Source organism: Centruroides sculpturatus, unplaced genomic scaffold (genome assembly GCF_000671375.1).
Source record: "Centruroides sculpturatus isolate CEXI.00-Female unplaced genomic scaffold, Cexi_2.0 scaffold263, whole genome shotgun sequence".
NCBI lineage: Eukaryota > Metazoa > Arthropoda > Arachnida > Scorpiones > Buthidae > Centruroides > Centruroides sculpturatus.
Window position 1 is genome coordinate 375,153 of NW_019384587.1, and position 24,057 is coordinate 399,209.

Here is a 24,057-nt window from a genome sequence, read left to right on the forward strand (position 1 = left end):
ATCGAACAACAATGTCATCTTGGTACTAAAGTACAGAAACAACTCTATTTTCAATCAAGTATTCATATATATTTGCACCCACATGAAAAGAAGTATACTGTATTAAAATAGTTTGACTTTTAGATAAACAAAATTTCAGGTTTCCCCTCCCCAGAATAGCTATTTACTTAAAATTGGAAAAAAGAGTGGAATTACTAATCCAAGACTTCAATTTTTGACTGCTTATGAATATTCAGAACCCGTAACGTCTTTCGAAATCGTTACACGTAATTCAGGTGTGATTTCTGACGTCGTATTAAATGTGACTACTGTGTTTATATCGGTTAGGTGGAAACGGGAAACAGAAAGAAAAATATTTTCGACTGTTTTCTAACGGGAAATGACAGACGGTATCGTTTTACGTCGCGTAACAATTATCGGACGAAAAGACTTCCTACAGTAGTATGAATATTCTTCGCTCCGTCCTTTTATAAATTTGGATTTACGCTAATCACAAATTAAAACTCCGTCGCTTAGTAAGCATTTTCTTTGTTATCTGTCGAATTATTAGATAATTAGACAAACAGAAACGGATATGGGATTTCCGTTTCCGACTTCCCCGGATTCTTAGAATTTAATAAATGTTTGGACGACTACTAATAGAAGTATATAGATTTTTATGCAGGCCTTTATATGTTGTATTCTTTCGTAAACAACACTTACGCCCGTATTTTGCAACGTACGGAACGGACCGAAGCACGGGTTTCCGTACAGACAATACACTAAGAATTTCGGGCCGTGCCTGTTTTGCCAGGTCTGGCCATTTTCCTTTAAAAACACTACGGGATAGTCAGAAGTTGTTTAAATTGTTAAACGCGAGAACATAAGCCCTACCTTCGTCATAATCTAGAATGTGGGCGATTTTGAGAGAGTGCGTGTTATAGCCTATGCGTCAAAATGCGGTAAACTGCAATAATTAATTCGTAAAATTAGACGTAAATTATTATAGAATTCGTCGAGCAAACTGTGCATAGCCGATCGACTATATTCTGCAAAATACAGTACAACAATCAGTCAAACGTATTATTAATAAACTTCTCTTAAATGTATTTTAATATCACATAGCTCTCGGGATATAAATATTGAAAGTACTAAAAGTTTTAACGCTAATTTAAAGGTTTTACATTTTAATCATCTCTGGCAATTTCATGTGGAGTGATTCGATCGTATATAGCCTACGTATTGAAGCGTGATTATAAGAGGGTGGAAGGTGCCAACGAGTCGACCCTACCGGCTGGTGTTGGTGTATTAACTGGTGCTGAAAGTATCATATTTTATGGTAGCTTCAACGCTAGTTAATGTAATGTGAAACAACATTTAGTCGACGCTTTGGCTGCAAAAATATTGCGCCTGCTACGTTATCATTCTTGACAACTTTGACAATATTTCATTTTTCATCAATTTTCTTCTACACGTTATTTTGCTATTGTTCTTTCTTATTTGTTCGTGCTTCTGTCTTTTTGCTTTTATATTTAAAAAATTCATTTTTTTTATTTAATTATGTAAAATGATAAATTTCGGAACCCTCCCAAGGCGACATTTTAAAATTTAAATGTTGTGAAATCAAATTCTGTAGTAAAGTTTATGTTCTGTTAAATATGTATTAAACATTAATGACCCATATATTATTATGAAACGATGATTTTCGTGATGTTTTTAATGGGATTAATAAGTTATGTATAAGTCTGTATTTCCATTAATAATAATTTTTAATTTAACTAGACTACATTTATAAATTTTAAAAATTGCAATCTATACTTAAATATAAATGATTTCAATATTTTGTCACTGATCTTGGTTATAAAAATCAGTTTGAGGTTATGAAGCTGATGTTTAATTAATAGTTTTAAAATGGCAAAATAAACCGATACCAAACGATTGCCGGATTATATCGAGCTATAGCTATAAACTTATTTGTTAATTTTAATATAAATTATAATTGCTGAAACGTAACTGATCAATTATTATTATTATTTATGATATAAGTAGTTCTATAATGAGAAAAAAATTCTTAAATAAACAAAAACACTGCTATTTAACAAAGAATTATTTAATATTGAAACACACAGCCTGAATTTAGACCATCGTTGAATCAGATAACTAAAAATAACAGATTCTTGTTCACTGTGGGACCAAAGAATTGGAGGATAATATTGGATAAGTATTTTATTTAGAAAAATTCTAAATGATGAAATATATTTGATAACACGAGTCAGCAGTATAATAATATAACTCAATATAAAAATAAGATTTTATATATCTAAATCAACGTAATTAACTATATAAGATTGAATATCATATATAAACAGAAAACAAACTGTATTTTTCAATTTAAAAAATTTTTGTTTTTGAATATTTAAGATGAAATTTAAGAAATGGCAAGACTATATAATCTTATATTTCCCAAAATTTTATTGTAAATTATGATAATCTTAAAATTTGCATAATGAATTATATTTAAAGTTTATCAGATAGTTAAGGAAGATAAAGATAAATTGCTCAATTGTCTTCAATTTATTAAATTTCAACCAAATCGTACAAGTTCGATCTTGTGTAAGATCACCACCACTTAAACAGAATAAAACCATGAAAAGTTTTCTATAAAAATTCAAAATAGAAAGACATAGTTCATTAAAAATTATCTTATTTATGCTTTGAAAAGAAATTAAATTAACTCTCGCATTTGTAATGCAATTTATTTTTAACCACTTGTTCCCTAATTTTCGTTTAGGAATTTTTAATTAAACATAAAAAATACTTAAAACTGAAAAAAACGAAAGAAATGCGTTAATTTTGAAAAAAAAGCTTCAAACTTTATTTTCCATTGTCTCGCCTTTCTGCTTTGACACCGATGAGTTATTGTGTTTACAGCTGGATGACCTTGAGAACAGCTGGTGCTGGATTTCCCGGGACATTCTCAGACGTCTCAGGAGGAGAAGGGTTTAAATAACTTTATCGAAGTAAAATCCTGCACTAGAACTGTAGAACGATGAATAAAATTTGATTATAAATTCCATAAAAAAACAATTAAGTGTTAATCGTGCGTCATTAAAGGTATATTAAAATCGCGATAAAATTTTTTCGCGCGGGTAAAAATTTTTGAAAAAATTTGGAGACAAAAAACATCCAAAAATAAAAAAAATGGGCGTCCAAACGACTGTTTGTTTTGTAACGTTATGCAACCTGCCCGAGTTATCTCGGGTCCAGACGGTAAATTAGTGGAAATTATAAACTCCTAATTGATTTAACTTTGAAAGAACAAAATATTAAAACAGAAATTTGGTATTTAGGAAGAAAGTAATTTTTGATACCTTTAATCTTCATTTAATTTTGCTATTAAACTATAAACTTCTGATGAGGTTTTGAAAATATCAAAGAAATAAAAATTCTTCATATTTGTTTCTTCCTGGCATAGTTTGAAACTACAAAAACTGTATGTCTAACAAGTAAATCAGAAAATAAAAGATAATTATAATAAAGGAAAATTGTAAATTTTTTCATTATCGCACTTGGTTGTCACATATGTCAAATACAACTTTTAAATCCAACATTGCTTTAATAAGATTTTCAAATTGACGCCACAACCTTTGATATGAATTAATAGTATTTAAATTGGAAAATTACCACGTTACTAATACAAGTAATAAGTTTATGTAAGTAATATAATTCATACATTAATAATCATCAAAATAATAAGTAAATGAACTAAAAAAAAAACTAGCTAGTTCTTGTTTTTAGCTTTTGAATAATGAAAGAATTTGACAAATGGAATAAATGAACTTTGACATTTTTTCTTCTACACTCAGTTAGGCAATAAATTGCAAGGTTAGTAACAACATAACTAGATATTCAGACTCTGTACATTACAAATACCACTAATAGATGTATTCTGTGATAAATAAATAGATTAACAAAATTTGGAGAATGTCTTGACCAAAGAAAGTTTATAAATTTATTTTAAGTTGTTCAAGTTATGATGCTAATAAGATTTTTTAATCAAAGTTATTTGAGAAAGAAAGATTTCCCCTTCAATAAGGTTCAGCTACACTGAATGTTACTAAAAAAAAAAGGGAAATTGTTCCTGTGGTAAACTGTTCAAACTCAAAAGGTACATTAAAAACTATCATGGAAAGTTTTTTGACATTATGAATTTCAACATTGCCAAACTTACCACATGAATATTTTTATACTATATAAATTTTTAGTAATATGGTTTTTCTGTCATGCTTCGTGGTAGCCTGCAAGATAGTTTCTAAACTTGTTGAAAAAGGTTTTAAATTACTGTTAAAAAGTTTTTTATTTTAAGTTGTTTAATTTTATAGCAATTTTTCTGGGAATTTTCTATCTTAAAATCAACAAATGAATTATTGCATTAAAAGTAAATTTTGTTTTTGAAATAATAAATTGAATTTTTAACTGACTCTTCAATAAAAGAGTATATATAAAATCTCTATACTTTCAAGCTTTTCAGATCATTGTTGGAGGTATACTTTCATGGAAGAGAGTCTGAAAATATTTTTTAAAACAGTAGAAACTTAAATTCCACATACAAATAAATACTACATGATTTAATTTCTGCATATCTTGCAATGAAATTTATCAGTTTATTATATTTATATCTTATGTAATTATTGGTGGTAAATATATTAATACTATACAGTTTGTTTTGTATATTAAATGTATTTATATATCAGAAGCATGGAAGCTAGCATAGTACATACATTTATTTGTTACCAAAGATCTAGACTACTGGATTATTAAATGGACTATAATAGTGCTATTAGTTAGATAATTAAGTTACATAGTTTGGTCTGAAGATAAGCAGTTACTTTGCTGTCTTGTACTATTATTATGTTTAATGCTAAAATTAATATAATTTAGGACATTTTGGAAGAAAAGATAAACCTGGAGTGAGACAAATCCAGTTTCTGCTTACCTAGCTACCTTTATACAAAATTACATAGAAGTGCTATTAGTCTTTTTAATAATCCAGTAGTTTAGATCTTTATTTGAATATATTGGACTACAATTTGTTGGCTGTTACTTTTTGAAATAAAATTTAAATGTAAGAACTTCTTATGTCTTCTTACATTATTAATACTGTACTTTCAAAAATTAATAAGTTATGAACTACAGTTGTAAATGGCAAGCAAACTAATATAGAATTGATTTGTGAAGTTACAAAAAAAGAAAAATAATTATAAATTCTATATAGATAATTTTATTGTCATATTTAACTTCTAGTGGTCTTAACTTCTTGGATGTGATGGTACGACAGGGTGTATTGGACAATCCTGTAAAAACACCTTTTATCATGGGATTTGAATGTGCTGGTGTCATTGAAAGCTTAGGAGAGAATGTTACAGACTTTCAGGTAAGAATTGTTTTAAAATTTTAAAATACTTTAAATCTTTGTATTTAAAAAACAAAATGGATATTTAATTTTAGGTAGGAGACGAAGTAGCAGCTCTCAGTGAATATAAAGCCTGGGCAGAATTAACGGCTGTTCCAGCAAAATTTGTCTACAAACTTCCACCAGGAATGAGTTTTCAGGATGCATCAGCTCTGTTATTGAATAATGTAGTAGCTTACATCCTACTATTTGAAGTGGGTAATCTACGTGAAGGAAATACCATTTTAATGCATTCTGCAGGTGGTGGTGTGGTAAGAAATTATTTTTTAATAAATTAATTTTTTAAAAACTTTTAGGTTTCATATTGCAAAACTTTAAATTTAGGGTCAAGCTGTTGCTCAAATGGCTAAAATGATTCCAAATATTACTTTGATTGGAACTGCTTCTAAACATAAACATGAAGATATAAAAAGTTCAGTTACGCATCTCATTGATCATGGAGTAGATTATGTACAAGAAGTGAAAAAGTAGTTATTTCAAATTTCTGTTAATTGTTCAAGTCACTATATTAATTTACAAGCCCATAAAAATGTTTTCAGATTATCTCCAGAAGGTGTTGACTTAGTTTTAGATTGCTTATGTGGAGAAGATGTTAATAAAGGTTACAGTTTATTGAAACCTCTTGGACGATATATACTGTATGGTATGAGATTGTTTATTTTTGATATAATATAGTTTTTGAAATGTACCATGCCAATGAATTACATAAAAGTAACCTCTTTTTAAATGCCTTATATCTAAACATGCATTAGACAATTCTGACATTACAGATAATTGTTTTATAAGAGTAATGGTGAATCTTTTAACTTTTGTACATCTAATTAATAGAGCTACTAATTTTATGCTTTTATAAATTAATTTTTATGCATTAATTTTACTTACAGTAAAATTAAGCATTACATATATATATTACAGTAGATCCCCCTATAAGATGGTAGATACGTTCCGTTCTTTATGAATCAATTTTGTAGGAATCATAGTTTACGGACTACGGCTGTTTGAAAGGTTTTCTTTCATAAAATTAATCGATTCTAGACTAATTCGACTCAACATTTCCAAAATACGTATATTTTTTTGAAAATAANCAAAGATTGCAGCACCACAGCACTGGCGAAAATTTAAATTTGCCGACAGGAATTCTTTCGGATGATTGACTTTCGGATAATCGACGCTCTACTGTAGTAAAAAAGTAAAATATACTGAACCTTTAATGACCATTTATTTCTTTTACAATAATTCATCTTCCTATAGTTCAACAATAACTTCTTCATTCACTGTCTTTTTGTTGAAAGCTAAGTGCATGTAATGGTTTAGGTTTTCTCAGTCAACCTGGTTCTTTTAGGCATTAATATTTCAGTCAGGAAAAATTCCTCTCAATATTTGCACTGGTGGAAAACACTATCAGTTCATCAATTGCAAGCTAGCTCAAAGCTGCAAGTTCATGACTAACCAATTTTCAAAAAGTAACTGGATTATTTGTGTTATTCTTTAAATTTTTAATCAACTGTAACTTAACCTTATATGTTAGTCTCAATTGGAGAAACAGATTTAAGGTCTCTGGAAGCTCTGAATATCATAAGATAGGATCAAGCAACAACATCCTTCCAAAATTACAGACATGGATGGTTAGTTGAGAGATATTCATCCAGCTTCCTGCGTGGAATATTAGAGTCACATTACTTGGGAAGCATACTGCAAAAGCATCATCATATGACATGTTAAAATATTAATCCTTCCAACCTACTTGTGGCTTTACAAATTTCACCTACACTAGATATGCTGTCTAACTGTTCCTTAAAGTTAGGCAAGATTAGCAGTGTGATTACAGAATTGAAGGTCCTACCTTCATTTGTATTAGTTATCCATTCAGACTCTCCTTAAAGTTAAACAAAGCTAACAAGTTAAAGCTAAGTTAAAAATTAGTTAACAGCATGATACAAAAGTTCATTCATCCTAGTACTCTAGCTTGTCAAAAGTGGTGTTATAGGAAATATACAGCTGTTTCTCCAACTGCAAGGAATGTTCTGAAAATGCTGTTAAGTAGATGCTTTGACAAGGACAGTTATAAAACAAGCTATATTTGTATCAAGCACCTTCAAATACATTTGCAGTTCTGCAGCCAGATGCATAATATGAGCCTAGCAGATAGCATGTGTAACACTCATACTGCATTCAGCCTTCATTCTGCTGCCAATATAGAGCAAATTATTTTTCACAACACAATAAACTTTGGTTTTATTTCTACTACTTGAAGCTATCTCAGAACTAAACCTACAATGACATTTGCATTGTATTTATTGATAAACTTTGTAGTAACAAGGCATATAGTAATTTCACTACTAGGGACTGATCACTTTTTCTATGTTCATTACAGTACTAGCACACAACTTTTCTATTTTTAATGTCCACGGACTCATCAAGCACCAACTGGATATCCTTTCCATTTAAAATATTACAAGTTTCTTGAATATCTTGTTTTTCTATTTCAGGTATTTGCAAAAGATAGTTTCTCTTGGTAGTGAAGCATCAATTGAAATTACTTTGATACCCATGCACACTGCAAATGATTTTGAAATACATGAATGGGTGGCAGTCAGCACAAGCATTTGTAAACTCCAACCATACATTTTCTTTAGTTGCCTGAGTTTTTGAAGTTTCTGTTAACGTTTGCACTTGTGAAGGACCTACTTTTCTACTTGGTGTTTTGCACTCTTAATGTAAATTTGGGCAACTCATTTCTGCAGAAACTTAATGATATCTATGCACTCCAAGCACCAAATATGAGTGGTTTTTAACTTTTTAAAAGTTAATCAGTAAATGTTAAATTCTATAGAATAATTTAATCAAAATATAGAACAGATGTTAGTATCTTTTTTGCATAATCAAAAACTAATGAGAGATAATTTACAAATGAAAAATTCAGTAATGTCAGAATGAGTTATAATATATGAATATACTAATATACTGAATTATGGCTTTTCATATATTTAACATTATTATTTATTGAGATTATTAAAGTTTGATCTATTTTCTTACATGCAGGAACTGGAAGTATTGTCTCTGGCGAAACCAAAAGCTTCTTCAGTTTTGCCAAATCAGTGAGTAATATTAAAGTATTTCTCTTTCAGGTTCTTCCAGCATTGTTACTGGAGAGACAAAAAGTTTCTTTAGTATAACTAAGTCTGTGAGTACAATGCATGCTTATATATTGTGTTTGTTTTGTTGTTGTTCTTTTGTTTTAATGTTTATTTTATATTGATATTAATTTGAATTTGTTGTGTTAATTTTATCATGTTTTGTTCAAACTATGCTTATTTCTTAGTACGAGCATTTACTGAAAGAATTTCTTGTGTATTTTCAAAGTTATATATATTTTTTTATATAGTTTTATGAATTTTCCATAATTAAGGAAGAAATATTAAAAATTTTCCATAATTTTGGAGAGTTTCGTACATCTTAATTTCAAACATTTCAGTATGAGTATTCTTTTTCAGTGGTGGCAAGTGGATAAAGTAAACCCAATAAAACTGTTTGATGAAAATAAGTCAATCTCAGGCTTCAACCTTAGACACCTGCTTTACCAACAAGGAGGTCATGAATACATCAGAGGTATTGTTGAAAAAGTGTTCAGGTTGTGGAAAGAAGGAAAGATTAAAACTGTCATTGATTCTACCTGGGCATTTGAAGATGTAAGTAACAGCTAACATTACATAAGTATGAGGCAGATTCAATAAGTTATTAGCATTGTTAAAGAAAAATAACATAGTATAAAAGGTTGAGACTTGATTATTCTTATACATTGATTATTCTTTCAATATTATTATATTGAAAGAATAATCAATGATGTAGCCCTTGTTGGGTTGTTCCCAACTAGCCGATATAATAATTAATTGATTGACACGATGTATCAATATTATATAAAAACATTTATTCAGAGATAACAATGGCTAACTCCAATTTTAAATTTTACTTGGGGTATAAGCAGTTGTACGAAACGTGGAGCGTAGCTACATGCGGCCAGATGCTAAGACAGTTAGTCCAGAAGTGTCTCCAGTCTTCCTACGCTACTGCTCTGGCTTTTTTACCGCTTTACAGAAAGTGGTCCGCGACTAATATATGTACATGAAATATCTCGTGACTGTTACGGCTTAACAAGAAGTAGATCGCGACTGAAACAGTAGTCCCCTGCCAGTGACAGCAAGATATTACCAATGTTTATAAGTATTTGGGGTTGAATCTTACCAGACGACCTGCACGTGTGACGGTATCTTGTTGTGGTGGCGAGACTGCTGCTCTCTCTGCTGGGGTTACTGTTGTTGATGCTTTTGTTGTTGTCTCTGTTATGGATGGGAGATTCTCTGCGTCATCTGCACATATGTATGCTGGTTTAAGTCTGTCAATATTGACGCTGATGTGCCGATTTCACACCACTAGTTTAAAGGTTTTGGTTCCTCGTTTTAATACATGGTATGGCCCTTTGTACGGCGGTTGTAGTGCTTTTTGGACAGCATCGGTCCTCAGGAAAACATGTGAACAGGAGGGAAGGTCTCTGTGCATAAACACTGCTGCGTTTTTGGGACGATGTGCCACAGGTCTGAGTTTTTGTATCTCCTCTCTCAGCCTACTGACAAAGGTAGCTGGGTCAGGATGGTCACAGTGGAGCTAAACTCACCTGGTATGGGGGCTCCATAGAGCATCTCCACTGTTGTTGCCTGGATGTCGTCCTTCCAGACGGCTCTAAAACCCAAGAGCACTGTAGTGAGTGCCGCAGTCCATTGGCTTGCAGTATGTGCCACGATCACTGCCTTGAGTTGGCGATTGAACCGTTACACTTGGCCGTTTGCTGCTGGATGATAGGGAGTCGTGCAGATTCTCTCCATCCCCAACCAAGAAGTAAGGGCTGAGAACAGTGAAGATTCAAACTGAACTCCCTGATCGGTTGTTAGGCGTAGTGGTAGGCCGAAACGGTCTACCCATCCAGAATAAAATATCTCCGCTACTACTTGTGCAGTGCTTTCAACTAATGGAAACACCTCTGGCCACCTGGAAAAGCGATCCACGCAGGTGAGGTAATACCAGTATCCCTCCGATGGCGGCAAGGGGCCTACCAAGTCGATGTGTATGTGCTCGAATCTAGCATTTGGGGGAACGAAGGTACCCATATGGCTTCTAGTGTGGCGAGAGACTTTTGTTCGTTGGCAAGGAATTCTTGTACGGGCTCATGCTGACACGTTGGCTCTCATTGACGGCCAAACATATCGTTTTTGAACAAGTTAACTGAAGCTCTGACACCAGGGTGAGACAATCCGTGCTGATTGTTAAAGACCTGCCAACAAAAGTCCTTAGGCACAAAAGGTCATATTTGGCCAGTGGAGGTGTCACAATACAGGTTGATGGCTAGCTCTCCCACTGGCAGTGACTGTAACTTGAGTGCACTAGGTGTATTACCTGCTAAAAAATCTTTCAGTTTGCTGTCCCCTTGTTGCGCCATGGCCATCTCCTGAAAATTGATAAACGACGGTGTCTCTATGGTGGATATGTTGATTCGCGAGAGGGCATCTGCTACCATGTTGTCTTCTCTTTTAACAAAGCGAATGTCCATCATAAATTGATCGATAAAATCCAAGTGTCACAGCTGCCTAGGAGAACATTTGTCGGTTTTTTGTGGGAAGGCATACGTTAATGGCTTATGGTCCATGAATAATATGAACGGCTGACCTTCGACCATATGTCGAAAGTACCTGATAGCAGTGTATGCAGCCAACAGCTCCTGATCATAAGCACTGTATTTTTGCTGTGCTGGTGAGAACTTCCTACTAAAAAAGGCTAGCGGCTGCCAGTGATTAGACACTTGTTGCTGCAGTGCAGCTCCCATTGCGGTGTCAGATGTGTCGACGACGATTGCCAGTGGTGCTTTTGTCGACGGATGAGCCAGTGTGGCGGCTTCCGCTAAGTCAGACTTGCACTTCTCAAAAGCCTCCATCTCCGTTTGTGACAGCTCGATTTTTATCTTATCCCCCTTAGTCGTCCCTTTAAGATATGCGTGTAAGGTTGCCTGTGTGTGAGCTGCATGTGGGATAAACCTCCTATAGAAATTTATCGTTGCTAAAAATCGATGGAGTTCTCTGATGGTTGTGGGTTTAGGGTATTCCTTTATGGTCGATACTTTGCTTGGTAAGGGCGTAATGCCTGCTGGGGATATTAGATTGCCCAAGAAGGGGATAGTTGATTTGCCTAAGATGCATTTTGAAGCATTCAGCTTCACACCATATTGGATAAAACGTTTGAATACCATACAAAGATGTTGTAAGTGTTCTGTTACATCTGCTGAGGCAATGAGCACATCGTCAAAATATGGGATGCAAAACTCCAATCCTTGCAGGACCTGATTCATGAAACACTGGAAGGTAGCAGCTGCGTTGGAGAGACCAAAAGGCATAAAAAGATATTCACACAATCCAAATGGCGTAGTAACTGCGGTCTTTGGAACGTCCTCTGTTTTATCTGGGATCTGGTGGTATGCCTTTGCTAGGTCTAAGATGGAGTATATTTGCTTTCCTTCCAACATTTGGATGAAGTCCTGAATGTGTGGCACAGGGTATCAGTCTGGGATGGTGGCTGCGTTTAGCCTATGAGAATCGCCACAACGGCCGCCAGTCCCCATTGCTTTTTGGCACCATATGGAGTGGACTCTCCCAACTACTCTTTGAGGGATGGCAGATGCCTTGTGCAACTAGAAATTCGAACTCCTGTTTCACTGCTTTTAACTTATCAGGTGGTAAACATCAAGGTCTGGAAAAAACTAGGGGTCCCTTGGTTTCAGTATGATGCTGTACGTTGTGTCGGACAAGGTGGGGTGCCGTGGAAACCTCTGTCAGCTTGGGAAACTCTGCCAAGAGCTGATGAAATGGCGTATCTTTCCCCACAGATCTAATGGTGGTTAGGGGTCCGGCCATAATCTTGCCTTTAGAGTTCATCTGTGTTAGTGGATCTACAAGACGGCTGCAGTGGATGTCTACCAGTAGTCCAAAATGGCGCAAAAAATCATCTCCGATAATAGGTTGAGAGACTGCTGCAAGAATGAAAGGCCAGTGAAAAGCTCTTTTGAGACCTAGATCTAATTTAAACAACTTTTGGCTGTATGTATTTATTGTGGTCCCATTAGCTGCGAAGAGTTGCAGTTTCTTGGGTGATCGGTTTGCCTGGTTACACGGCACAAGGACAACAGACACATCTGCCCCTGCGTCCACTAGAAAACGTTTGCACATCAACTGGTCATAAAGGCATAGGCAGTGAATTTCCAGAGTGCCACCACTCACCCCGTCGAGTGACTGCCCTTCTAGTTTCCCTGTTGGAAACTACAGGGTTTGATGCACTTCTGTGCTTTCTCTTTGAAATGCTGGTGGTACCAGCATTGGCCTTCCAGCTGAGCCACTTTGGCTCTTTGAACGTCTCTGGCGGCTCATGAACCGATCTCTGGCTCGGGATCTATCTCGACTTTGCAGCTAGTATCCTGTCCGCCATCTCTGCCAGCTTGTCGAGACTGTCGTTGGAGATAGCTAAGATCTGTTGAACGTTAGATGGCAATCATTGCAAAAACAGTGACTTTAGTAGGTCGTCGCCTATTTGAGCTGACACCTTGCTGCGCATTTCTAAGAGTAGTCTGGACGGTTTCTTATCCCCTAGCTGCATTCCTGATATTAAGTCCTTTAGCCTCTGCACCTCGCTGTTGGCATATTGCCGGCACAGGTGGGCTTTAAGAGCCTCGTATGGCTTATCTACTAGGGGATTTAGGATGATATCTGCCACAACTGCTAGCTCCTCAGGCTGGAGTGCCAAAACCATGTGATGGAATTTTGTCACTTCTACTGTGACTCCCGCTAACAAGAATTGCGATTCCATCTACCTGAACCAAATCTTGGGGTTTGCTTTCCAAAAAGACGGTGGTTTCACAGAAACCTTGGCGACTGTCTCCGGTTGCGATGATTGCATCTCTACTTCGGGGGTTGGTTGAGAAAACAAAATACTCGTACTTACTACTTAAATGTCCAAAAATAATTGTTAGACTCTCGCTGTGACGATCCACAAACTTTCGGATTTCAAGTGTGCAGGTTAGTGAAGCACATGGTCGACAAATTTGAATTAAGTTTAATATTCTGCTAGCTGAGAAAACTAAGTTTCTTCATATATCATTTCTATCCTAAAATATTTTTATTAATATTTTCAAAGCTGTTCTCACTTTCTCTTCAGATCTTTTTAACACTGTCTTGTCATGGGACATTGAAATGTTAGATGAAACAAACACTACTTCAAGACATTTATGCTTATTTTGAAGCTATTCTAATGTAATTGTTTATCTGTACATGTAGCAAATTGAAACTTTACTTCAAAATTTTAATGTTTTGATTTGTTTTGTGATTTTCATCTGATTTTATTATATTCTTTCTAGAAGTAATTTTAATATTTCCAAAGGAATTAGACAAAAGAATTTTATAAATCAATTCATTATGCAAATTTCTAAATTTCTACCTTCAAATTAATTGTATGGAAATTACATTTGAAGCCTAAGTACTCCAGGAGTTTTCAGGTCTGGTAATCTATTACTTTTATTTCCCATTTTCTATAAGAAAGAAAATATGGTTTTTAAGAGACTATTGAAGAGTTCAGTTTAAAACTGATATATATTTGTGACTAGATATATATTATTTCCGACCATCACTAAATAAGAGCCAAAATTTGTATGATACTTCTGACTCCTCTCATGCAGTATATCACCATAAAAATCAACAAATCATGACTGTCTTTCAATAGAGAAGAGGGAAAAAAACACTTCTAGCTTTAAACAACATAACACACTATACATATGTATTTTAGCACATGTGGGGGGAAAAAAAACAAATGTTTTCAGCTACTTTTTAGGAGCATGCTTCAGGTTATTAAGTTGTTTGAAAACTTAACTTTAACATGTTAACTGCCATCTGATGCGCAGGTGGTTGTACTAGTTAGGGTCATACAGAGCCATCTGACCACCCAATGTCGCTATAACCAATGTAGTTTCACTCAAGGTTAAATTATCCTGGCTTCGTAAGACGACGTTTTACATCTTAGTGGTGGCCTCTCGCAGACATGTATAAAGTTGTCTCCAACCTCCAGCGTCATGTGGCCTCATGAAGTGGTTTGACGGCTGGTGGTTGTAGTGTTTTTTTAATAAAAATCTATTTTATATCTGATAGTGTTGTTTTAATAGTAAATAGTTCAAAAAAAAGGAAAAAATATTGATAACTAATTTAATTATTCTCTTTTATCACATATAAAATAATAATATTACAAAACAAAAATCAAAGTATATAAGTGCGAATTAATATATATTTACAGAAAAAAACAACTAAATAAATATATACTTGCTTACTGGAGACTAAAATTAATAATATAAAAAACAACAAATAAAATATAAAACAACATACAAAATGTGTTTTATATTATGAAAAAAACATGTGCAGTCCAAACAAATTGTAAAATACTTTTAACACATAGATGTAAAAACTTTTAATTAGGTGAGCACATGTAATTACAGCGGGTTTGTAATATAAATAGCCAGTGGTCTTAGTCTCTGGTTCAAGACCATACGACCACCAGTCATCATTCATATATGAAATNTCCAAACAAATTGTAAAATACTTTTAACACATAGATGTAAAAACTTTTAATTAGGTGAGCACATGTAATTACAGCGGGTTTGTAATATAAATAGCCAGTGGTCTTAGTCTCTGGTTCAAGACCATACGACCACCAGTCATCATTCATATATGAAATGCTCAACCCAGACAGGAAAACACATACACATTTTACCAATTAAATGAGTTTAATTTCGCACTGAATTTGAAATATATATACTGAATAGGTTTGGATTCCTGCTGTTCTCCTTCAAACGGTTCCACAATCTTCAGTGACCAGGTATATCAATAGACTGGTAGTTAATTTCTCAATAACTACCTCCCGACAATTTATTTGCACACGTAAACCTTAACCTAACTTAAACTAAAAATAGAAAAAGTAGAAGGGGAAATGAGAAGAATTAAAGGACAGAATTTTTTCAGTTGATTCTCCACTGTTCCTCGTCTTGGCTTCTCTTTCTTGTTTATTCTCCTCTTAATACAATTCGGGTCAGTTTTGGGGTTTTTTCTCTATAATCGTCGACCAGATTCTTCTACCGATCCGCTTCTTACGGCCTCCTTCTGCAGCGCTCCTCGACTTTCCATTCAAGAGCCTGCTGCCACTCGTCTGTCTCTCTCCGAGTCCGGCCTAAGAATGCTTCTAGAAACTCTCCTTTTTTCCCATCAACCTCGTTTTCTCCTTTTGTTCTAACGCTACCCCCTGATGGGTTAGGAGTGAGACGAGTTCTCAGAAGTCCGAGACAAAGGAACAGAAATTGGAAAGAAGGAAAATTCTAGAATTTAAATTAAACTAAAACTATAGACTAATAATAATAATAAAAACAGGCATGTAGCCACACATATATTTTTTTTATCTTCACTCTACTGACTGTTATATAACAACCCTTCTACTTTCATTATAATAAAATATTAAATATCAAATTTTCTCAAGGATAAATAAATATGTTATATAAAAGAAAATCTAAGAGAGAAAACTAGTAGGAATAAACAGTGTTTTTTCTCAAAAAAGAGAACATTTTTCCAGAGATGAAGAGGATTTTGTAGGACTATTAAACATTTCATAATTACTAATAATTTTTTTAAAAATTTTAATATTTTGTATTATAGAGTTTATAGGTTAATCTGAAAATACTCTCTTTAATAAAATGCTACACCTAGATCTAGGTGTAGCATTTTATTAAACATAAGCATGCTTACAAACTTTTACATTTTTTAATGATTTTTTTTAAACAGTAGCACATACAAAAGTTTCTCACTTTATAAGTTATGTTGCAATGTCATGCTCAGCTGATACTGGTGCCATGTGCTATGCCAGACTGAAGTCAAAGCTTAGCTTAGCTACCTAAACAAGTGTAACATTGAGCTGTGTTATTGGTATATGTATCAACGTCTAGAAACTTCTTAACAATATAACATGTTCAATATTGCAGTTTATTATTAATATATTTCCTAAAATAATATATAACAATATAACAACTGTTAAAAAATTCTAAACTATTATAAACAAATAAATAAATCCACCATTGTATAGTTGTAAAATTAAAGCTAATCAATCATCAAATTATATCGGGCTATATTATTACTATTTTAATTAATTAAATGCTAAGTATAATAATTTGGCATTAGAGGAAACATTAGCCACCATCTTTTGCTAAATTTAATAATTATAATTAAATTAATATTTTAATAATTAATTTAGAAGGTTCTGGAAGAAAAGAATGAGCCCAAAGTAGAACTCAAATTTGCAACTCTCACATACTGTGCAGTTGCATTGCCAGTATGCAGGATGCTAGTTATAAAAATCACAAGAGTTGAATAGTTGAAGTTATTCAAGTTTAACCAAACTGATGATCAAATTTCAGTTGATCTTTTTAAGAAAGCATAAAATTAATCAAGGATATTAAATATCAGAGTCCAGAATTAAAGTACATAGATTACATACTGATGTGTCCCTATTATATTACAGTTAAAATAGAAATATTGATAAATACACAAACTGTATGAATCAATATGGAGGAATTGTAAACTTTATAAAAATAAGTTAAATAAAATTTTATATTTTATGTAATAAAATAAAAATGATCAGTTTATTATAAAATCAGTTATTTTATAAAAGAAAAAATATGTAATCAGTTAATATTTTTATTTTTTAATTTATTAATTTTTCAGGTTCCAGAAGCTATGCAAAGGCTTCATGACCGTAAAAATGTGGGAAAGATTACATTGGATCCAAACATGGAACCAAAACCTAAACCTCAAGTAAGTTCATAATAAATGCTGCATTTTAAAAAAATCTCTAAAAAGACACTGACTTTATATTTCTTGTATGTGTATAATTTATAGCCCACTAAAGGAAAAGAAAAAGAAGCCAAAGATGGAAAAGCTACAAGTGTTCCTTCAGGAGAGAGTACTGATACAGAGAAAGAAGCTAAGGAGGAATCTTCTCCTCCTCCAAGTAATTGACTTTTTATGTAATTTTTTAAGTTTATATTAGATAAATTTTGTTCTATTTCCAATTCTTTCTTTTTACAATTTATATAACCTGAATGTTAAAATTGTTTTCTTAAAGGCTTTAACATTTTTGTGAGCTCTAAATTCTTTTGGCTTTATACACACTCCTTCTCTTTCAAGGTTTAGTATATATTTTATAAATAGGTAAAAGAATTAATTCATAATAAAAACACTATTTAATTACCTAAGAAAAAACTTGAAGTCACATTTGAATATTTCTTATGTATGAGGATTATTTCAATAAAAGTGATTACTCAGTGATATTATTCACTGTTTGTCACTTGTAGTAAAAATGAATTGTGCATCATGTAACAGCTTCAATTCCACCTCTATGTGAAATGTGGTTCTACAGACTGACATTTGTTGGCAGCACTGTCCATAGTCAGTAGTGCACTATAAGACAATTTTCTAGCTAAAGGAACAGTAGACAGTAACAAAATGGGGCAGAAATACTAAGACCACTCAAAGTTATTTCCTAGTGTGAGGAAAAGATAATAGATGAGGTTGAGAGAGTAAAAAGTAGAAGGGGAAGGAAAGAGTGAAAGAAAAGTTGGTAAAGAGGGAGAGTCTGTGGGTGCCTCTGCATTGCATTTATTATACCAAACAAAATACAGTTCAATGTCCAAGTTACAAATATTAATACCCAATATATAAATTTTTGCACATCCAAATACATAGGTTTGCATAGTTTATTAGTATAAACATTAAAGAGTAAGTTTACAGGATGATGACAAGGCAAGCCTAGGCCCAACAGATGAGATAACACTGGAGGGCATTGGGTAATATTGTAGTTGCTGGACAAAGGGTAGTGAAATTACTAACACAATAAGTGTTTTTGTTCTGGTAAACAGTGTATTACAGAAACAAAATTACATATGTAGAATACCAGGTAGATGTGAAAGTCCTAGTTGTTGAACTGTAGTTCCAGCACATTAGTGGTGTAAATGAAGTCCACAAGTTTCTGAAAAACAATTTAACCTTAGAAAAAGGATCCTGCCATAAGTAACTGTTGCAGAGGAAGAGGCTGCTTGTTTGGTCAGGGCATCCACTCTCTCATTACCATCCAGCCCAGTGCCCTCAAACCCAGGAAAAGGCTATGTAATTGTCCCTATTTTTAAGAACTTCAAAATCAGTGAGCTTAGAGAGGTTACTAGTGTTGCCACCAGGCTGGTTTTCACCTGGTCAAGCCGGTTTTTAAATTCATGGTCCAGATTAATAATTAATTTCTCTGGTTTTCATAGAAATTGTGATAAAACAAATAAAATACTCGCAAATATTTTTATAAATTTAATTTTAACGGTTAAACACTAACTTCACACTCCCACCCAAAGTTATCTCCATCTTATCCCTAGGCTGAGTGACAGAAAATGTAAAATTTTCTATTTTTAAAATTCTAACTTGCAAATATCTCTGGCAAATATTGGGTTTGTTCCAAGACAAGTCCCTAACTAGTTTAAAACTGGCATGTGCATTGTTCATTTCTTGCTGTAAAATGACACTGCACATGCCTCATACAGTTTCAAATTCAAACCAGTTAGGGACTTGTGTTAGAACAAACCTATTGTAAAGTGAATGTGCTGTTTCAGTTTACAAGTTTATTATTTCTATTTTAATTATTTAATATGGCAACTCAAGAAATTGAAAGCTCTAAAAAAGAGGAAGGAAACTTGTAAATTTAATAAAGATTGGCTAACACAAAATTTCAAAAATGGTTACCTGTTCAAGACAGTGTTTCCAATTTTTATAAATTTCTGACCCTGTCCAGGTCAGCAATTTTGAAAAGGTAGCAACACTAGAGGTGACACTTAATTGTTAATGCAGCAGATAGCAGTTTGGTGATTGGAGAGCCTGCTGTTATTGATATAGACAATTGCCTTCTAAATAGCAAAAAGGTCTGCTTGCATAATAGAGCAGTAGCCAGCCAGTTGATAGTTTTCAAAGTAGAGAAACTTGTTAGTAGTGCAGTCCTTAATGACAAAGGAGGCACCCATCATATTGTCCCTTTTGAGACATCAGTGAAAATGTTAAGAGAGGGAGAAAACCCCCCTCCTGAAAGCCCAGCTGAGGAATAAAACCCCTTTGGCTGGGATGAAAAAGGGGGACTGAGGAGTATAATACAAGTAGCTGCTTAAAAATGATATAACCAGAGGTTTAGTCTTGAGAGGGAGTCCAACATGTTATCTGACTACTTCAGTAAAACATGTCTGTGATAAATTTATCAGCAACTGATTCAAGTACAGGTAACCCCCATATAACACAGGAGTTACATTCCAGAAAATTGCCATGTTATGCGAATCTGTGTTATACAAAACAAAAACTAGTGCGAAAAGGGGGGTTAGGTTCCAAAAATTAAAAAACATGTTGTTAAATCCTTATTTAAATCCGATTTATTCATTTTTTTCATAGGTAAAATACTTATTATTTAAGTAAATATTTTACCAGAGGATTATTCATCCTATATGATGATCTCAGCATGAGTATCATCAACTGTTACCAGTTGATGATGCTCATGCTGTGGGTTCGTTCTGTGGGTAGTTAATAGTGGTCACTCTGCAACGGGAGTGCGCTGCTGTTTATAGGCATTTAGGAACGACGGTGAAAGAAAGACGGCGGCGCCCGCACTATCAATAGTATCGTGTGGAGGAATCTATAATTCTAAAATGAGCTTTTAGAGGCAAAAGAAGGGTCCCAATTGTATAATTTAACCATTAAATGGATTATTTGTTGAAAGAACATTCAAAGTAGCCATAAAACAATTAGAATGCTCGCGCGGAGTTACGCGGACGTATAAAAAACTCATCCTTTATCACATTTTATGTTGTACAAGGGTTATACCCAATTCCTGAATCATGTTAGAGTGAATCCGTGCTATAAAAGCACCATGTTATACAGGGGATGTTCCCAATTCTCAAACAGTGTTAGAGTGAACCCGTGCTATAGAAGTGCCATGTTATACGGGGGTTACCTGTATTTGGAAAAGACATTATGAATTCCACAATGCAAAGTCAGATACAGCTGTGCAGAAAAATATCATGTTAAAAAATGGATGGAGCAATATACTGTATTAGCCCAAATATAACGTGATATTTTTCGACCATTTATTTTCCGTTAAAAAATCGACTCGCGCTAAATTTGGGGTTTAAGTAATGGAATGTAATATAAACAAGGACATTTTCCTACAGAGGTTGAAACGCGACTGAACGTCTGACCAATTCCTAGCTCGACAGACCACTTCAAAACAACTGTGTGATCTAGTTAGTAGGCCTGCACTTTTGTTTGCATAGCGCTACTATAGTAAGGCTATGTCTTGTAAGCACTTGTTAACGTCTCATGCAACTGTTTTGTTTCATTTGTTTTTTTGCTCTAGTGACTAGCGACAGTTACTTTACTTTTTTCTTTATTGCCCATAAAAAATGAGTGCGAGTAATAAAGGTAGTGTTGAGAAAAAAGGCTCATCAAAGAGTCAAATAAATAAAGGTACCAGGAGAACCTACGATATGAATTTTAAAATTATGGTTGCAAACGAGGCAGAAAGAACGAACAACTTGAGAGCTTCGAGGAAATACGGAGTTTCAGAAGTAAACATCCGCCTATGGAGAAAAGATTTAAGGAAATATAAGAATGCAAATTCTTCAAGAAAATCTTTTAGTGGACCTAAAGAAGGAAGGTTTAATGAAGTTGAGCAGAGAGTGTTAAAATTCGTAATAGAAAAGCGAAATGAAAGGTGCCCAATATCCCGTGAAGTCATAAGATTTAAAGCATTAGAAGAGGCTGCTAATTTAAACATTCCTAGAAAGGACTTTAAGGCAAGTATGGGTTGGTGTAGAAGAATGATGAAAAGGAATGGTTTAACACTACGGCAGACAACTCTCGAGCAAAAACTTCCTGACGACTTTAATGAAAAATTGTTGGCTTATCAGCGCCATGTTATATCATTACGCAAAAAGCACAACTAGAGTCTTGGAAATATGGGAAATGCAGACCAAACACCAGTCTATTTTGACATGCCTTCCGACCTTATGGTAAATAAGAAAGGTGAAAAAACGGTCTTATTGAAGTCAGCTGGTTATGAAAAGTCCAGAATTACTGTTATGCTTGCTGTTACTGCTGACGGACAAAAGCTTCGATCTTACATTACATTGAAACGTAAAACAATGCCCAAAGAAAAGATGTGTCCAGGAATTTTTTTCAGGTCCAAGAAAAAGGTTGGATGACAGAGAAGTTGGTATTAGACTGGTTGAATGTAATATGGGGGAAACGGCCAGGTTCTCTGAGAAAATCCCGCTCCATGCTAGTCCTTGATGCATTTCGAGGCCACCTTACGACAAGTGTTAAGGAAAAAATTGAGGCATTGAATTCCGATCTTGTAATAGTACCGGGTAGTACGACTTCTCAGTTGCAAGTCTTGGATGTGGTGGTTAATAACCCATTTAAAGAGAATTTTCGAAAAGAATACAACAATTGGCTATTATTTGGCAATCATCCATTGACACCTTCAGGAAAAATAAAAAAAACCCTCAGTCTCTCTTTTAGGAGAATGGATTGCGACTGCCTGGCAGAAGATTGAACCTGAATCGATAGTTAAAGGTTTCAAGAAATGCTGCATTTCCAATGATTTAAATGGGACGGAAGTTGACATTTTGTGGGAGACTGAAAGCGTGAATGAAAATACTGATGATACTGATGTGACATCAATGAGTTCTCATTCTGAAAACAGTTCAGATTCTGAATAAACATTTCCTTTTTTTTTTGTTATTTACGTAATATTAATTTTGTTTTACATTACTTAATTTTATTGACATGAATAACCTGTAATCTGTGTCATGACATGATAACCTGTGTTATTAGCTATAATTACCTAAATAAATGCTTATCTGATTGAATTTTACTTTCTTTGAATTCTTTTATGAGTATTATTTTTTTTCTAAATATCTTTATGAAAATTTCAGAGTCGCATTAAATTCGGGGTCGTGTTATATTCGGGCTAATACGGTATGTATTATTCACGTAGTCCAGATTTAGCACCAAATGACTTTCACATGTTTAGTACCCTAAAAAACCCAATGCCAACCATAAGCTCCACATTTGTTGTAATTATTGTGAAAGAATTTTTTACAATAATGTATTATTACAGTTTGAAGAGAAATTATAATTAAAATTATCATAATCATTTAACAAATTATTATTGTTACCAAATCCTTGAAATATTTTTATTTATGTAAAAGTATTAGTAAATTGGTCTGAATAACAAAGCAGATATATTTTGGTTTTGAGCCCATGAGATATAATTAAGTTCCAACTGTTGTTTTGAAAAAGCATTTATATTACACACGTAAGGGAGCTGTGGAATTGGAAACAAATTCATTGCTGCAGGAGTTGGAGTTGGAAAAATGGGGCAACTCCAACTCCTTTTTTCCATATTATGTACAGGATTAACCTCTTATCTTGCATTATAGGAGCCTCTTGTAATGCAAGGTCTTATTTTATGATTATTCACCTTCTTCATGATCTTTCTTTGCATATCACTACTTACTGTTCACTTTCTTTTCAGAAATTTATAATTGAATACATTATGTTAGCTAATTCTAAATTTTTATTTAATTGTCAAAAGACTTACAAAATGGCTAAGATGACTCTGGTTAAATCTAGTATACTTGAATACTTTACTGAAACCACAGATGGAAAACATTTATCATTTATGGTTGAATATGTAGATGATAGTGATGATAATGAAAAGTACCATGAAAAAAGATAAATACTTTCAGTTTTATAGGAATGTGAGATAATTCACTTAAAAAATACTTAAAAAGTTGATTGATGATTTGCGTGGTAGTGTTGAAATGCCATTCTGGGTTATTATAACCAAAATGTTTTAAATTATTAATATTTAGAGGCAGGAGTTAGAGTCAGAATTGGGTTTCTGAAATTCTGAGCTGGAGTCTGGGGACTTCATCTACTGACTTCATAGCCCTGCATATAACTGTACACAAAATCTCATTCTCTATAGTATATTTCATACTAGCTATAATTAATAGCTTCATTAAAACAATGTACAGTACATCCTGTTTTTGTCATTAATGACATTTATACTTCATAAATTATAAATGTTTATAGCATAAACACTAATCAATATTATAGTATTACCTTAGCATAAAAATTTCTCAGAGGCTAAAAAACAGCAGGAATATCAACAGATTATAATTTTAACATTTACAATAAGAAAAAAATCCAGCAACAACATTCAAATTTACATGTGGTGCCATCTGTTATGTTTTATTTAAGAACTTTTTATAAAATGGAAAAAGTTTAACTTTGAGAGTAGAAATGAATTTTATAAAACTATAAATTCCAATAAAAAGTAAAATCTTCATTAAGTTCAACCCTACTTGAGATATGACACACAACCCTATCTATGTCACC

At 33.5% G+C, this 24,057-nt stretch overlaps 2 protein-coding genes across 4 annotated transcripts in view; one reads left to right on the forward strand and one right to left on the reverse strand.

The window, feature by feature from the left end:
• Nucleotides 1-24,057, forward strand: part of LOC111624657 (synaptic vesicle membrane protein VAT-1 homolog-like) — a 41,679-nt gene that overhangs the window by 15,611 nt on the left and 2,011 nt on the right. The window contains exons 1-8 of one of the 3 annotated variants that reach the window (XM_023367561.1): nt 5,247-5,413; nt 5,488-5,703; nt 5,777-5,919; nt 5,992-6,095; nt 8,581-8,636; nt 8,947-9,141; nt 17,296-17,385; nt 17,470-17,581. In XM_023367561.1, the coding sequence (XP_023223329.1) occupies nt 5,306-5,413; nt 5,488-5,703; nt 5,777-5,919; nt 5,992-6,095; nt 8,581-8,636; nt 8,947-9,141; nt 17,296-17,385; nt 17,470-17,581 (1,024 nt within the window). In that variant the 5' untranslated portion in view covers nt 5,247-5,305. Of the gene's footprint in view, nt 1-5,246; nt 5,414-5,487; nt 5,704-5,776; nt 5,920-5,991; nt 6,096-8,494; nt 8,551-8,580; nt 8,637-8,946; nt 9,142-17,295; nt 17,386-17,469; nt 17,582-24,057 lie in introns of those variants that run through there. The other 2 variants (XM_023367560.1, XM_023367562.1) reach the window with 2 other exon arrangements.
• On the reverse strand, nt 12,144-12,792 carry LOC111624658. Its single transcript, XM_023367563.1, has one exon. The coding sequence runs from the start codon at nt 12,718-12,720 to the stop codon at nt 12,238-12,240; it is 483 nt and encodes a 160-aa protein (XP_023223331.1). The 5' UTR covers nt 12,721-12,792; the 3' UTR covers nt 12,144-12,237.